The 15,215-nt window shown below is 43.0% G+C and overlaps 1 protein-coding gene across 2 annotated transcripts; it reads left to right on the top strand.

Moving 5' to 3' along the window:
• The first annotated feature begins 319 nt into the window (after positions 1–319).
• DHX8 (DEAH-box helicase 8) lies at positions 320–14,743 on the top strand. Of its 2 annotated transcripts, none has more exons than XM_071728502.1 (23): positions 320–478; positions 860–945; positions 1,507–1,579; positions 1,890–1,975; positions 2,588–2,697; positions 2,813–3,118; positions 3,370–3,514; positions 4,711–4,914; positions 5,406–5,493; positions 5,819–5,916; positions 6,442–6,589; positions 6,693–6,874; positions 7,303–7,497; positions 7,690–7,875; positions 8,359–8,569; positions 8,878–9,059; positions 9,817–9,957; positions 10,215–10,370; positions 11,156–11,293; positions 11,714–11,842; positions 12,221–12,417; positions 12,646–12,825; positions 13,325–14,743. In XM_071728502.1, exons 1-23 carry the CDS (start codon positions 367–369, stop codon positions 13,542–13,544), a joined length of 3,573 nt encoding a protein of 1,190 aa, XP_071584603.1. In that variant the 5' UTR covers positions 320–366; the 3' UTR covers positions 13,545–14,743. The 2 variants fall into 2 exon arrangements, with proteins under 2 accessions (XP_071584603.1, XP_071584604.1); XM_071728503.1 differs by having other exon boundaries at positions 373–429.
• Positions 14,744–15,215: the final 472 nt, after the last annotated feature.

Genomic DNA, 15,215 nt, shown 5'->3' with positions numbered 1-15,215 from the left:
GCCCACCTGGCTCACGCTCAGCCTCCTGTCACTCGTGTCACCCCAACACCCGTGGCTTTGTCCCGGTACCGTGGGTCTTCCCCCGGGCTGCAGTCTGCAGCTCCAGGACGCTGCAGCAGCTCCGAGGGCCCCAGGGAGAGGGGAGAGGACCTGAAGGAAGGCTCAGAGCTGAGCAGGGAGGTGCTGCCCCCCCCGCCCCTCAGCAGCCTCCGCGCCGCCATAGCCCCTCTCCCCCTACTCCCCACCAACCAACGAGCCGCTTGCTCCAGACGGGCCCCGAGCACGAGACGCTCTAGCACCTGCGCGCTCTCTATGACCAAGCAGCGCCTGCGCGTCCCGGAAGCGGAAGTTGCGTCCGGTGGGATCATGGCGGACCTGGCGGCGCTGGAGGAGCTCGCAAAGCTCGAGTATTTATCGCTCGTCTCCAAGGTCTGCACGGAGCTGGACAACCACCTGGGAATCAACGACAAGGACCTGGGTGAGGCAGCGGGGGGGGGGGGCGGACGTCTCCGGGTCTCCGGGAGGCGGCAGTCCCTGTCCTGTTCGGGCCTAACGGCGGCTGCGGGAAGGGCTCAGGGCCCGGTCTGGCGGGGCCCGGCGGTCAGGGTGCATTTTGCAGAGAAGAAAACCCCATGTGATTGTCTTAAAAAGCCGCTCGTCCTGAGGATAAGGAAATTCTCCCCTTGGGGCTCTCCCGGAAAGGGTCGGGAGGGCGAAGCCGCTGCCGTTGGAGCTTTTCGGTACCGGTTGGGCCGCGCTGGACGCTGCGTTCCGGGAGAGCGGCTTTTGTCTGGCTGTGGGGTATTTATGGTGCCTTTTAATTACCGTTTGGAATTTCCTTTATGTGTTTTTTTCGCAGCCGAGTTTGTGATCAGTCTTGCTGAGAAAAACACCACGTTTGACACGTTTAAAGCTGTCCTTCAAAAGAATGGTGCTGAGTTCACTGTAAGTGAGAGCTGAACGTTATTTGCATGTTGCTCTTGTCCTGGTAAAATTTATTTTATTTTAAAGAGAGAGGTGAGAAGTCAATGCTGATTTTCTTCAGTTGGGAAACGATTGCCAAATCAGCTTTTGAGTCCTCCTGTCTCATCAGTTCAAGCCTCTCCCTCCCTATTTTTTGATTTTCCATCTCGTAGTCTTCACAAAGCACGTTCCTGGGGATGTTTATTGTCTCACTGATCATATAAAACAGGGAAGAAACCCATTTTCATTAAGTTTTATTTACTGTTCATGTCTTCCTCAGGAGTTGCTGTAGTTTGGTTATATAGGTGATTAAAAATTACAACCCAAGTGGAATTATCATCATTAATTCCTGGTTAAACTTTACTGAATCTCCTAAGGCTCTACACGAGTTTTTTCTAAAAACTTGCATCTTCAGAATTGAGCTTTTTTTTTCTTTTTTTTTTTTTTTTTTTTTTTCTCTTGCTGTTAATTGCTGATTGGTGCCCTGTAAGGATGAAAATTGCAGTCATTCCTTAAAATTCCTGCATTTCCTTCCCTTTCCAGGATTCCCTTATCAGCAATTTGCTGCGTCTCATCCAGACGATGCGGCCCCCGCCCAAGCCCTCAACAAGCAAAGGTACCTGTGGGCTCTTCCCCTTCCCAGCCCAGTGTGAGGGGAAAATGACAAATAATTTAAGTAGTTCTGGGCTATTTTTGGTGATATTGGTGTGGTTTTTGTTCTCCTCTTTGAAGATGAGGCTACAGATCTAAATGCTGCAGTTGGAGTCTCTCCAAAGTTGAATCTGAAATCTGGAGCAGTCTTTGCATTCAGATGAAAGTTAAACTTTATCTCAAATTGCTGAAAAATTAAGGGTGAATTATTCTGCCTCCTCTCAATTTTGGAATTTTTTTTGTTTTAATTTCACTGTTTTATATCTCAAACCCAGAGGCAGTTGTCAAACCCAAATCGGAGAAGGAAAAGTTGAAGGAATTGTTTCCAGCCCTTTGCAGGCCAGACAACCCCAACATCAGGGTAAGGTCATGATTTTTTATTTTTTTAACTTTTTTAATGTATTCTTTTCCATTTCTCTTGGGTTCAGGTGGTTTGGTTTTTTTTTCATCTTAGCATGAGTGTCTCCTGCTAATGCATGGATTAAAGTGGAGTATGAGAAATGAAATAAAAAGGCAGCAGAAAGCTGGTGTTGTTTGGTTAAGAAGAATTGCTACAGCAGTTGCTGTTTTGCAGAATACCCAGGGATGAGGCTGCTGTGACATGAAATTTATTCAGACTTTTGTTGCCTGGTATCCAAAGGAGCAGTGGGTTAGGAACTAGATAAAAACTTTGGACATTTTGATGCTGTGAGGGACTTGCACTTTATATTTCTGTACTAATCCTAGGTGTTGAGATGAAGCTGCTTTTTGTATAAAACCAGAATTGTCTCAGTATTATGACAGAAGAGGGGGAGAATTTTATTACTTTTTTTCCCCCTGTATCATGTATTCCCTCTGATTTTTTTTTTAGTTTTTTTTTTTTTTTAAATCTTACATTCTCTCTGATTGAATAGGCAGGGGATTATCCTTTCTGTTAATGAGCTCCCTGTGATGGGTTTGTACCAGGCTTCTTTCAGAACATTTTTCCTTGCAGACCATGCTGGATGAGGATGATGTGAAGGTGGCTGCTGATGCACTCAAAGAACTCGAAGCTCTGATGCCTGGTGCAGACAGGCAAGACAGGCAGAGGAGCAGTGACCACAGGTGGGTTTCTAGGGTGTCTTTGAGGGATGGGTATGGGCAGGAAGGTCCCTCTGTCCTTGGTGGACCTTTCAGTGCAGAAATGTGATGTCTTTTTGTTGGTTTCTGGGTTTTTTAGGACAAAGAAAAAGAGGAGGAGCCGAAGTCGCAGCAGGGACAGGAAGCGAAGGCACAGATCTCGCTCCAGGTCTCGTTCTAGAACTTGGGATAGGAACAGGGGAAAATCCAGATACAGGTCAAGGAGCAGAAGCCCCAGTAGGGACCGTAAGGATCGAGAGAAGTACATGGAAAAGAGCAGTGAGAGATGGAGGGACAAGCACATAGACCGACCACCCCCTGAGGAGCCTTCCATTGGAGACATCTACAATGGCAAAGTCACAAGCATAATGCAGTTTGGATGCTTTGTCCAGCTCGAAGGACTGAGGTACCTTCTGATATTCACAATAAATCTGCTATTATTCCATCCAAATTGTCTTTTCTGCTGGCATCTTAAAGAGGTTGTGAGGCTACAGGGTATGATGGAACCATACGTTCAACAGCAGAGAATTGTTCTCCTTGTAAAAAATACTTTATGAGCGTATCCAATCAGTTGATAACAAAATACTTTAATCCAGACTGAATGATCTGAAGAGCTGTCAGGGTCCAGCTTCTGATGCCCCTCTGTTTCTCCTCCAGGAAGCGTTGGGAGGGTTTGGTTCACATCTCAGAGCTTCGCAGGGAAGGACGAGTTGCCAACGTTGCTGATGTTGTAAGCAAAGGACAGAGAGTAAAAGTCAAGGTGTTATCTTTTACTGGATCCAAAACCAGCCTGAGCATGAAGGTATGGAGGACATTTGTTAGTGCTTGTATTAGTGTGGGTGGTGCCACAATTTTTTAAAGATTACACAACACGATGTCCCAGTATAGGTTGGGGGCTGAGCTGCTGGAGAGCAGTGTAGGTGAAAGAGACCTGGGGGTCCTGGTAGACAAGAAGATGCCCATGAGCCAGCAATGTGCCCTTGTGGCCAAGAAGGCCAATGGCATCCTGGGCTGGCTCAGGAACAGCGTGGCCAGCAGGTCCAGGGAAGGGATTCTGCCCCTGTGCTCAGCCCTGGGGAGGCCACAGCTTGAGTCCTGTGTCCAGTTCTGGGCCCCTCAGCTCAGGAAGGAGATTGAGGTGCTGGAGCAGGTCCAGAGAAGAGCAAGGAGGCTGGGAAGGGATCCAGCAGAATTCCTGTGAGGAAGAAGATGACCACGAGCCAGCAATGTGCCCTTGTGGCCAAGAAGGCCAATGGCATCCTGGGGTGCATTAGAAAGGGGGTGGTTAGTAGGTCAAGAGAGGTTCTCCTCCCCCTCTATTCTGCATTGGTGAGGCCACACCTGGAGTATTGTGTCCAGTTCTGGGCCCCTCAGTTCAAGAAGGACAGGGAAGTGCTTGAAAGAGTCCAGCACAGAGCTACTGAGATGATTAAGGGAGTGGAGCATCTCCCTCATGAGGAAAGGCTGAGGGAGCTGGGTCTCTTTAGTTTGGAGAAAAGGAGACTGAGGGGTGACCTCATCAATGTTTTCAAATATGTAAGGGGTGAGTGTCAGGGAGATGGAGTTAGGCTTTTCTCAGTGGTGACCAGTGATAGGACAAGGGGTTACTTTTTAATTTGTTTTCTGTAGCTTCTTGTTTTTAATGTAATGTTCCTAACAGCTTTTTTTACTTGATTGGGTTAGCTTAGTGACCAGGCAGGTTTCAAGCTGTAGTTCTGTTTGTTTTCCTTTTTCAGTATGAGAGAAGCATTTCATTTTAAATCAAATCAATGCCATTGCCAAGGCAGAGTGTTCCAGGCCTTGGGGTGTACTTAGAAGAACAACTGAAAAAAAAACAACGTGCAAAATATTGTTTTTTTGTGTACAGGCTGTTGTTGGCAGTACAGTGGTTGTCTCTGACAAATGTACTCTGCTTTTTTCTCTTGTGTTAGAGGAAGAGCCAATGTTAATAGATACAGTAAGTGCAATAGAGCTGATTTATTAATTAATCTGCTGTAGGATGTTGATCAAGACACTGGGGAAGACTTGAACCCAAACCGGAGGAGAAACCTGGTGGGAGAAACCAATGAAGAAACCTCCATGAGAAACCCAGACAGACCCAGTCACCTGTCCCTGGTGAATGCCCCAGAGGTGGAGGATGACAGCCTGGAGCGGAAGCGCCTCACCCGAATTTCAGACCCAGAGAAGTGGGAAATAAAACAGGTTTGTGTTTCCCTTGGTGAAACAGGGTGTTGCTCAGAAAAAGAGCAAGGGAGCTCCAGGAAGTAGAATCCAACTCCGTGGCTGCCTGTGTAACCTGTTCCTTACCTTGAAGCTGCTGCCTTCTTGCAGTTTGGGGCTTTCTAGCTTGGGTCTGTGAAGTCAGCTCTGCTTTGGGCAGAGGTTGGACCACGTGCCCTCCAGAGATCACTCTGACCTGGGGAATCTCAATTTCATGCAACACTTAGGTTGGTATCTAATTATCAGTGCAGTCCTGACCTGTGTAAGCCAGCTCTCTCACTCTGGTGGTGTTGAGAATCACAAAAGGACTTTTCAGAGACCTGGTGACACCTGTTTCAGAATGTTAGAACCATTTCTTCTGAAATCACAACATTTCTGTGTTCCTGTTTCATGAGTCTGGCAGTACCATTGCCATGGCCTGACTTGTGTACATTTATGGAGATAAATTCATGTTGTGTTCATTCTGTTCCCAGATGATTGCAGCCAATGTGCTTTCCAAGGAAGAGTTCCCTGACTTTGATGAGGAGACTGGGATTCTCCCTAAAGTTGATGATGAAGAAGGTAGTTGTTCTCTTACTGTTTTAAGTTCCTTGTGTTCCTGGACTTGTTTTGATTCCAAAAGAGGTGATGATCCAAGTGGATGTGAAGCCTCTCACAATTTGCTGTCACCTTAAACATTTGGGACTAGGGTTTTGTAGCCTTATTATGAGTGACATTTGGAAGGGCCCTGTCTGAATTCTTTTTGTTTGTGATGTTTTCACTTTTAAAAGCATTTAATTACTTTGTAACTAATAATGGAGACTACACAGAAAGCACTATTTGAAGAGTTATTTTTAGGTGCCTGAAGGATTAATCTTTTCTACAAAAATAATCATGTGGATTTTAGATGAGGACCTTGAGATTGAGCTGGTTGAAGAAGAACCACCATTCCTTCGAGGTCACACGAAGCAGAGCATGGATATGAGTCCCATCAAAATAGTAAAGGTAAGAAACTTTCAGGACTACAACCAATATACTTGATATAGTTAAATATTATTGAATTTAGCAATGAGTTTTCCACCTGAACAGTACTGTGAGCCCTGAAAAACATTACCCCTGAACTAAAGATCCTTTCTTCAGTCATAAAGCTGTTTTTAACTGGTGACAGTAAAGTGGAATAATAGAAATGTGCATTAGTCTGCAGCAGCAAGCATTTCACTTAAGTGTGCTAGAACACACTTTCTCTTCTGCTTTTGCTTACCTTTAGAAAATAGAAAGTGGCAGAGAAATCCTGACTTTTCATTGATTTTGCTCATAATCCTTGTAACTGGACAGTGTGGAGATGCTCCATTAGTCATCACCATGACAAGTTCAGGAAGCTGGGATAATGGAAATATCCTGGAACTCAAAGAGATAAAAAATTCTTTTAAAGCATCTTCAGAAGAGGCTTCTAAGGGACAGTGAGACAGAGAGGCAGTTAAGTTGAAGGATTGGGAGTTGAAATCTGAACTTTTTTTCTTGCTTTTCCAGAATCCAGATGGTTCCTTGTCCCAGGCTGCAATGATGCAGAGTGCTTTAGCTAAAGAAAGAAGAGAACTTAAACAAGCCCAGAGAGAAGCAGAGATGGATTCCATCCCCATGGGACTTAACACACACTGGGTGGATCCTCTCCCTGATGGTATGTTGGGACACAAACCACACAAGTTTACAAGGCATAGATGATGAAACAATAGGAGCAAGATCATCAGGTGTGAACATGAATGTAAATTGTTCCTTTCTAGTGGATGGAAGACAAATAGCTGCAAACATGAGAGGTATTGGAATGATGCCCAATGATATCCCAGAGTGGAAGAAACATGCATTTGGGGGCAACAAAGCTTCATATGGTAAGAAGACCCAGCTTTCCATCATTGAGCAGAGAGAGAGTCTTCCAATCTTCAGACTGAAGGAGCAGCTGATACAAGTAAGACTTTCAAAATTACTTTCTGGTTTGAGCAAGCAACAACTTAAAATTGTAAATAGCTTGTTGACAGAAGAATGGCAAGTTGATAATTGTAAGTGCAGAACTGTAGCTCAGAATAATTATTTTTAAAGTTTTGATATATCTGTATATTTTATTAAAGCTCCAAATATTTGACTTGTAGTTTTGACAAAATATTTTGACTTAAGTCAGAATTGAAAGTAGGGTCATGTTGGCAACAGATGAGTCAGCTAAATGGTTAAGCAGTTGCTGACTTGATCAGTAAGAATAATTGTATGATTTTTGGTCTGGATCAACTGGAGCAAAGTCAGTTGGTTCCCAGTCTAGTCCTGGAAATACTGTGTTGATTTGCTTGTTGCTGATTTTTTTTTTTAAATTTTGACAAGTGTATCTATTATGACTTTTTCTAGGCTGTCCACGACAACCAGATTCTGATTGTTATTGGAGAGACAGGATCTGGTAAAACAACACAGATCACCCAATACCTGGCTGAGGCAGGGTACACATCAAGAGGAAAGATTGGATGCACACAACCTCGCAGAGTGGCTGCAATGTCTGTGGCAAAGAGGGTGTCAGAGGAATTTGGTTGCTGCTTGGGACAAGAGGTGAATTTCTGTGCTGAAGAATGTGCCAAAATAGGTGTGAGGAAAAGTAGGAAAAAAATCAATACTGGAGCTAGTTTGTTTGTGTGTCTGTTTCCTTGTAGACCATAAAGTGAACTTGCAGAATAGTCCAAATGGGAATTAATGGTGCTGGTTCAATTCTGAAGCTTCTTTCTGTGCAACTCTTCCCTCTAGGTTGGCTACACCATTCGCTTTGAAGACTGCACTAGCCCTGAAACTGTTATCAAGTACATGACAGATGGGATGTTACTGAGGGAGTGCTTGATAGACCCTGATCTGACTCAGTATGCCATTATCATGCTGGATGAAGCCCACGAGAGGACCATACACACAGATGTGCTCTTTGGGCTCTTGAAGAAGGTAGTGTAGCTTTTGATTTTTATTGCTTCAGCATCCTCTGTGTGGCACATGTGGGGAGGGAGCACACAGGGGGGAAAGGCTGCATTGGTTGAATTGATTCAAGTCCTCAGAGTCTTTTCTGAAGCAAATGCTCCTCAGGTTTGTGGTTCAATTTTTTGGAAGCTGAGCCTTGCTGAAGACAAAGCAAGCAAAGTTCAGTTGAAACAATGAGAATCAGCAATCCTGGATGCTGATAGTAATGGATGAGCAGAGGAGTGGTTTTGCATTGCTTTTCTTTCTCTGACAGAAGCTTTCTGTGATAGGTGCTGCTAAGTTTTCAGATGTGACCTTAAAAGTTGATGAAAATTCTGGATCCTGGAGTGAGCTGGCCCTCTACTCAGGCATCATAATGCCTGATGTTACTGGTTGTATTTCTCTGCTTAAGTGCCATATGTTAATAGTCCCAAAGGTAATTAAGGTCTTTAACTTTTTGTCCTGCTATAGACAGTGCAGAAACGTCAGGACATGAAGTTGATTGTTACATCAGCAACATTGGATGCTGTGAAATTCTCTCAGTACTTCTACGAAGCACCAATCTTCACAATTCCTGGAAGAACATACCCAGTAGAAATTCTGTACACAAAAGAGCCAGAGACAGATTACTTGGATGCCAGTCTGATTACAGTAATGCAGATCCACTTAACAGAGCCACCAGGTAAGTGGAGAGTGGCCTAGGGTGATTGATTCAAGGACTCTTAATGCCTCTGAGTGAGGTCTTTCTGGAAGTCATGGATCATGTATTGGTAATGTGAGCAAAATGCTTTCAGCACTGTCCTCTTGTTTTTAAATATAGCTTGGTGAAAGAAGCATATTACTTCTGGCTAAGAGTTGCTGCCCATGGGCTAGCAAAAGTTGGGGATCTTCTGCTTTAAGTGTTAAAAATGAGTGATGGAAAATTGGTATTGCAGGAGTCCTAATGAGCAGAACTGATTCTGTGGATGTTTTCCCTTTCTTCCTGTGTAGGTGACATTTTGGTGTTTCTGACTGGTCAGGAAGAGATTGACACTGCCTGTGAAATCCTCTATGAGAGGATGAAATCTCTAGGACCTGATGTCCCAGAGTTAATTATCCTACCTGTGTATTCAGCTTTACCCAGTGAGATGCAAACAAGGATCTTTGACCCAGCCCCACCAGGAAGCAGAAAGGTAACTTCAGCTAAGCATGGCTTCATCTTCTGTTGATACATTTTAATAGTGGGGCAAATTACACTGCTAATAATGTGTTCATTGTCTTTTTAAAGTCTTTTTCTGATTCTGTTAGTTACAAATTCAGATAAAATGATGTAGTTTTGGAGAAAAGGTTGCTTATCTGCTGCTCATGACATGGTTTTGGTTGTGTACATGTCTAGGCCTGTGATCTAAGCCTTTGAAAATGTATATAAAATGTATATAAATGTATACAAAAATATTTAGTGTAGTAAACCTCTGTGTGAGTTTTCTTTAATGCTGTTTTTAAAACATACTAACTTTGGTGAAACACAAATCCTGTTTGTGGATGGGTGTAAATATCCTACCAAACAGCTAATCAGTATCTCTCTGGAAGATTCTTCTCTAAATATGGACTGTCTTTGAGTGATAGGTAAGAAGTCTCCCCAAAGTCAATGTTTACAAAACTTAAAATAATCTTTCAGGTGCTTTTAATTACAGATTTTATCATGCTGTTTTCCCATATTTCACAGATATAAAATAAGCATAGATTCTTAAAACCTGTCCATCTTTGACACTGGGTAACACTTCTTCCTGTTCCTCTTTGAACACATTTCTCCTTTCATTGTCAGATGGTGGTGGTTGCATTTATAAAAAAACTGCTCCTACCATGTGGAGTGGATTGCTGGGGCTGAGCAGCACATTTGTCTTGGCAACCAGAAACAGAACTGATACTGAATCAAACTGTTGTTTGCAGGTTGTCATTGCCACTAACATTGCTGAAACATCCTTGACTATTGATGGCATATATTATGTAGTTGATCCTGGCTTTGTGAAGCAGAAAGTTTATAACTCCAAGACTGGAATTGACCAGCTGGTTGTTACACCAATTTCACAGGTGGGCATTCTGTGTTTGATGGGGTTTTTTCCTGATGGAAATGAGTTTCTTGAATCAAAGTGAGACAATGGGAAACCCAGGCTTTTGGTAACTTCTTGAAACTCCTTGAGGCTCTTGCTGTAGGATCCATACATTCCTGGGTTGTATTTGAAATGTCTTCCTATGAAGACAAGTGAAATTGTGAATAATTATTTTTTTTGCTTGTATTCACTTGTGCCTGTTTGCACCTGTTAATTGAGATGCTTTGTTACCTTCAGGCTCAAGCAAAGCAGAGAGCAGGGAGGGCTGGGAGAACAGGGCCAGGAAAATGCTACAGGTTGTACACAGAGCGAGCTTATCGAGACGAAATGCTGACCACCAATGTGCCTGAGATCCAGAGAACAAATCTGGCCAGTACAGTTCTTTCCCTGAAGGTGAGTATTTCACCACCTTGTAGCAAGCCAACATGATCATAAGTGTTTCAATAACTGAATCTTTATTAGCCTTGTGAGGCCATTCTGTAATTGCAGATCCTTTGAGGGAACAGAGGTATTTTGGAGGCTGCATCAAATGCAGTTCTGGGGCCCTGAACTGAGTTCTGTTACCATGTTGAATATCCACCTAAGATACAAGTTTGGCTACACAGAACAGCTGAGTTATTTGCAGGAGATTTGAGAAAGAGGAATCTTACAGGCAGTAAACATTTCCTATGATAATGTACAATGTAATATTAACACATCAGACACACTGAGTGTGGTTTTGATGTCCAAACGTGTCCATCTTTCAAGTACTGTCCTGTGGCAAGTCTGCAAGCTGGATCTAATGCAGCTGCAGAACTTTCTGGAAAAAGGGGAAATGTGGAGACCTATTTGGAGCTGTCAAGCCTCACTGGTTTACAAAGCAGGAAATCCTCAAAACCAGCATTTAGCCTACGTGTCTCCTCAGTTAACTCATGTTGCTTGAGGCATATACAGAGTACCAAAGAAACAGACAAGACTGATTGGTGGGTGTAAGCTGTGGGCTGATGTGGATTATCTCAGGTGCAGAAATACACATGTATTCCTTACTGTGGTTACAGTCAAGATAAGGACATGAGGTTAGGGTTGCTTAAAATTCTGTAAGTGCCTCATTGTTTGATATTCCTATATCTCTGTCTGGAGTTTGGGGTCCCTGTCTTCTCACTGTTTTAACTTGGGATTTCTTCACTCCCTCTGTTCAGGCTATGGGCATCAATGATTTGCTCTCCTTTGACTTTATGGATGCTCCCCCAATGGAAACACTGATAACTGCCATGGAGCAACTGTACACCTTGGGAGCTCTGGATGATGAGGGACTGCTCACTCGACTTGGGCGCAGGGTAAAGCAGAATAATTCTGAGCACTGGCTGGGTTGTGAATATTTAGGGGATAACATGACAGTAGTTGTATAAGGACTTTCCTAGCACTGTTGGTTTCCTTTTCCTGTTACTCTCTTGTGTTTTATTGATAGCTTTTTACTTATCATTGTTACATATCTGCCTTATAAGGAGCAGATATTATTTCCTCTTATTCACGAGCTGTCTTTTACTAGTGTCTAAAATTTCCTGTAAGTATTGAGATATTCTCATGGTAGATGATACAGACAGATAGTTCATTTCATATTGAGTGAAGTTACTCTGTGTAAAGCACACTGCTTTGGAAAGGAAGCATGGAAGAAAGAGTGTTGCTCTCTGTTCCACTGTGAGAACTCAAGATTTTTCCAAGATGTTGCAGTGTACCCTGAAACAGGTTTCTTGCAGATGGCAGAATTCCCCTTGGAACCTATGTTGTGTAAGATGTTGATCATGTCTGTACATCTGGGATGCAGTGAGGAAATGTTGACAATAGTCTCCATGCTGTCTGTACAAAACGTGTTCTACAGGCCAAAGGTAAGAAATGCAGCCAAGAAGCAGCAGTGCTACAGCTTGAGTGGTTTTGTGCCTCCCTCAGGTGTTAGAGTGAGCATATTTGCCAAAATAAGCCTGTAGCTTGGTTAGGTTACATTTCTGATGTACCTTTCCTCTCATACAAGCCTAGTTTTGGTCTAGTGAAAGCAGTCCCAGTGACCTTTAGATTCTCATCACTTGGTCCTTAGTCACTCACCACTCAAAATCGTGTGCTGTCTTCTCAGTCTTCTATCATCTATTTCTTTGTAGACTTAAGAAGTCATGGGATGAATGACAAGGAGCCTGTGTCTTTCTTTCTGTTGTGTAAGGGTTTTGTCTTTATGACACAGATAGCTGATTGATACATATTTTGTATGTTAGGATAAACAAGCACTTGCTGATCAAAAAAAAGCCAAGTTCCATCAGACAGAAGGCGACCACCTCACTCTGCTGGCTGTGTACAATTCCTGGAAGAATAACAAGTTTTCAAATCCTTGGTGCTATGAAAATTTTATTCAAGCCCGATCCTTACGCAGGGCCCAGGACATCCGCAAGCAGATGCTGGGCATTATGGACAGGTGAGTGTGCTGAGAAGGAGAAGCAGTGGCTTTGTTTTCTTAGTGCTGTTACACTGTAATAGCTAAAAAAATTTGCTAATCTGATATAGGTAGCTGCACCCAAATACGGGTAATTCTGATTTATGGTGGGGGGTTTTTTGTGTGGCTTTTTTGTGGGTTTGGTTTTTTTTTTGTGGGGGTTTTTTTTGTGGGTTTTTTTTCTTTTTTTACTCAACTCTTGTCTGTCAGGCACAAGCTGGATGTGGTATCCTGTGGGAAGGCAACAGTTCGAGTCCAGAAGGCCATCTGCAGTGGCTTCTTCCGAAATGCAGCAAAGAAGGATCCCCAGGAAGGTTATAGGACACTCATTGATCAGCAGGTGGTCTATATCCACCCATCCAGTGCTCTCTTTAACAGGCAGCCAGAATGGTAAGGAAGGCAATATCATGTAATATTCTATTTGACTTCAGACCTTGTAACTGAAAAGGTTGTGGTGAATGCTGTTTGTGCTGATTTCTCAGCAGTGAGCAGAGAGATAAGTTTTAAGTCTGCTTTTGGTTCTTTCTGCTGCTAAAATGAGTGCCTTTGCAGAGGTGAAACTTACTCTTCGAGCCAAGGCCAGGCCTGAATCCTGCAGTTCAGTGTATTTGTGTTGTGGAAGTGAGTTTAAAACACTGAGTGTTGGGAGGGAGGGGGAGAGAGAGAATTGTTTCAAATGGGGCGAAGTAGTTCCGTGCTGAAGAATGGTTGTGATGTAGGAGAGGAAAAATAAAATGGTTCTTTTGGAGCCTGGATTGGAGTTTGTAAGGAGCCATAGGCTAAAGGAGTGTGAAATGGAGATAAAGGGGCAAGCATAGAGATCCAGCCCTTGCCTTGTCTCTTCCTGTTTGGAAAGGCAAGTTTCCAGAGGTGTTGTCCCTTTCCACAGGGTTGTGTACCATGAACTCGTGCTGACCACCAAGGAATACATGCGTGAAGTGACAACGATTGACCCCCGCTGGCTGGTGGAATTTGCACCTGCTTTCTTCAAGGTTTCTGATCCAACCAAGCTGAGCAAACAGAAAAAGCAGCAACGTCTGGAACCCCTGTACAATCGCTATGAGGAGCCCAATGCCTGGAGGATCTCACGGGCATTCAGGAGACGATGAACCTCGTTCCCTTTTGGACTCTTCCTGATTTTCTGCTCGTGGGAACTGTGATTGTTGCAACTGTTGAAAGTGTCCTAAAAGAAACGGGATTCTTCAGCTGAAGCTTGGACAGAAAGTATTAAGAGCAGGAGCACAAGGGGGCGATGTGAGCTCACCTCGGTTACCCCTCGGATTCCGCAGCCGCACGATAAATGTCTGGGATCTCCTCAGTGTGTTTCATGGTTGCAGAAGTGGTTCTTGAAGCAGTACTTCAGTCATTCCTCTTGTAAGAGACAAACCCTAAGACTTGGAAAACAGGGAGCAGAGCTGAAAAACAACAAAAAGATAATGATTAAAAAAAAGAGTTGGTCACCAAGCCCGTGTTCTGAGTGACCAGGCATGCAGGCTGGAGTAGTTTGTTTCTTTACACTGCTAGAAGAGATTTATTTCTACTTATGGTCTTGGGCAGTGGCTGGTTTTTGGGAGCTACTCATTCTCCATCTTTATTATTTTATTCATTTTGCTGTCGAGTGTAATTTTTTGTCTTTATGCAAGCCATCTGTGGTGGGATATTTAGTATCTGTGTTTTTTGGGTAAGGCAGGAAAGAAACCCAGTTAGGATGTCAGTTCTACTTGGACAATGGCACAGGTCAGACTGCAGGTTTTATCCTTCATCACCATCTCCTGTGTGCTGAAGGGTTAGTATATCAACAGTAATTAACCACATCCACTCTGTAGCACTGCTCTGTCTGTGAGCATAAGTGGTTGCAGATGTTAAGACTTCCCATACAATGTGTCATGTGTTTTATTTCCACTTACAATGTTTGGTGACATCACAAATTTTTTTTTTAAATAGAATATGCTCTTGCAGCTAAAATGTCTGTAAAACATTATGTAACAGTTCCTTGTTTAAAAAGAAATAGACTGTTCAGTGGGTGCTGTCATGTGGAAGCTATCTAAATTATTTTTTCTGTTCCAAACAGATAAAAACTATTTGACTCCATAGCTGCAGATATGCACTTTTTTTTTTTTTTAAAGCTGCAACATTATTTTTGAAATTAGCAGAAAGAAGCTGGATGGTTGTTTTACACTCAGATTTGAAGAGTGTTTCACACTGAAAAGTACCAATGTTGAAAATCTGTAGAATCTTTATGTACAAAGGTGGGCAGGGATATTGTATAATACTGTTTTATTATGTTGTATAAATGCCTTGAACTTTCCTATGCTGTGTTAGGTCTTCTTTAAGTTAAATAGAATTAGAGTGGTCCTGATCTTGGAGGCTTTTTTCATTATGGCATTAGGCAGATGTGGGTGTCCTATGGAATACTCTTCCAAGTGTATTTTCCTTTCATGAACTCCACAGCTGCATCTGTTACTGTTTTCTGTGAAAATCTGCGCTTGATTTTCAAAAGTTGAATGAAAGTTGTAAAAGAGAAAATGTACACAGTGTAAGTCCCAGTTGCACAGCATCTTTTGAGATTTTTCTCTTCCAAATTAATTCTCCAGTGTACCCTCTTCCTGACTTCTGGTAGGGGAAAGTGCATCGGGAGCATTTCCTTTTTTTTAAGTGAAAAATTGCCATCTGTTTTGTGTGTGTTATTTCCTTCATTGGTGTCGTTTTATATCAGTACTATCCTCAGCTTACTTTGGGAATACCCTGCATCCAAACCAACCTTGTGGAACAAGACAGAT

This window comes from Heliangelus exortis, chromosome 29 (genome assembly GCF_036169615.1).
Source record: "Heliangelus exortis chromosome 29, bHelExo1.hap1, whole genome shotgun sequence".
Lineage (NCBI taxonomy): Eukaryota > Metazoa > Chordata > Aves > Apodiformes > Trochilidae > Heliangelus > Heliangelus exortis.
This window is presented reverse-complemented; position numbering and strand designations above follow the sequence as displayed.

Coding starts and splice junctions, on each gene's coding strand:
- DHX8 (XM_071728502.1), top strand. CDS start 367: ATGGCGGACCTGGCGGCGCTGGAGGAGCTCGCAAAGCTCGAGTATTTA. Junction 11,294..11,713: donor TCACTCGACTTGGGCGCAGG/GTAAAGCAGAAT, acceptor GGTTTCTTGCAG/ATGGCAGAATTCCCCTTGGA. Junction 12,418..12,645: donor ATGCTGGGCATTATGGACAG/GTGAGTGTGCTG, acceptor CTTGTCTGTCAG/GCACAAGCTGGATGTGGTAT.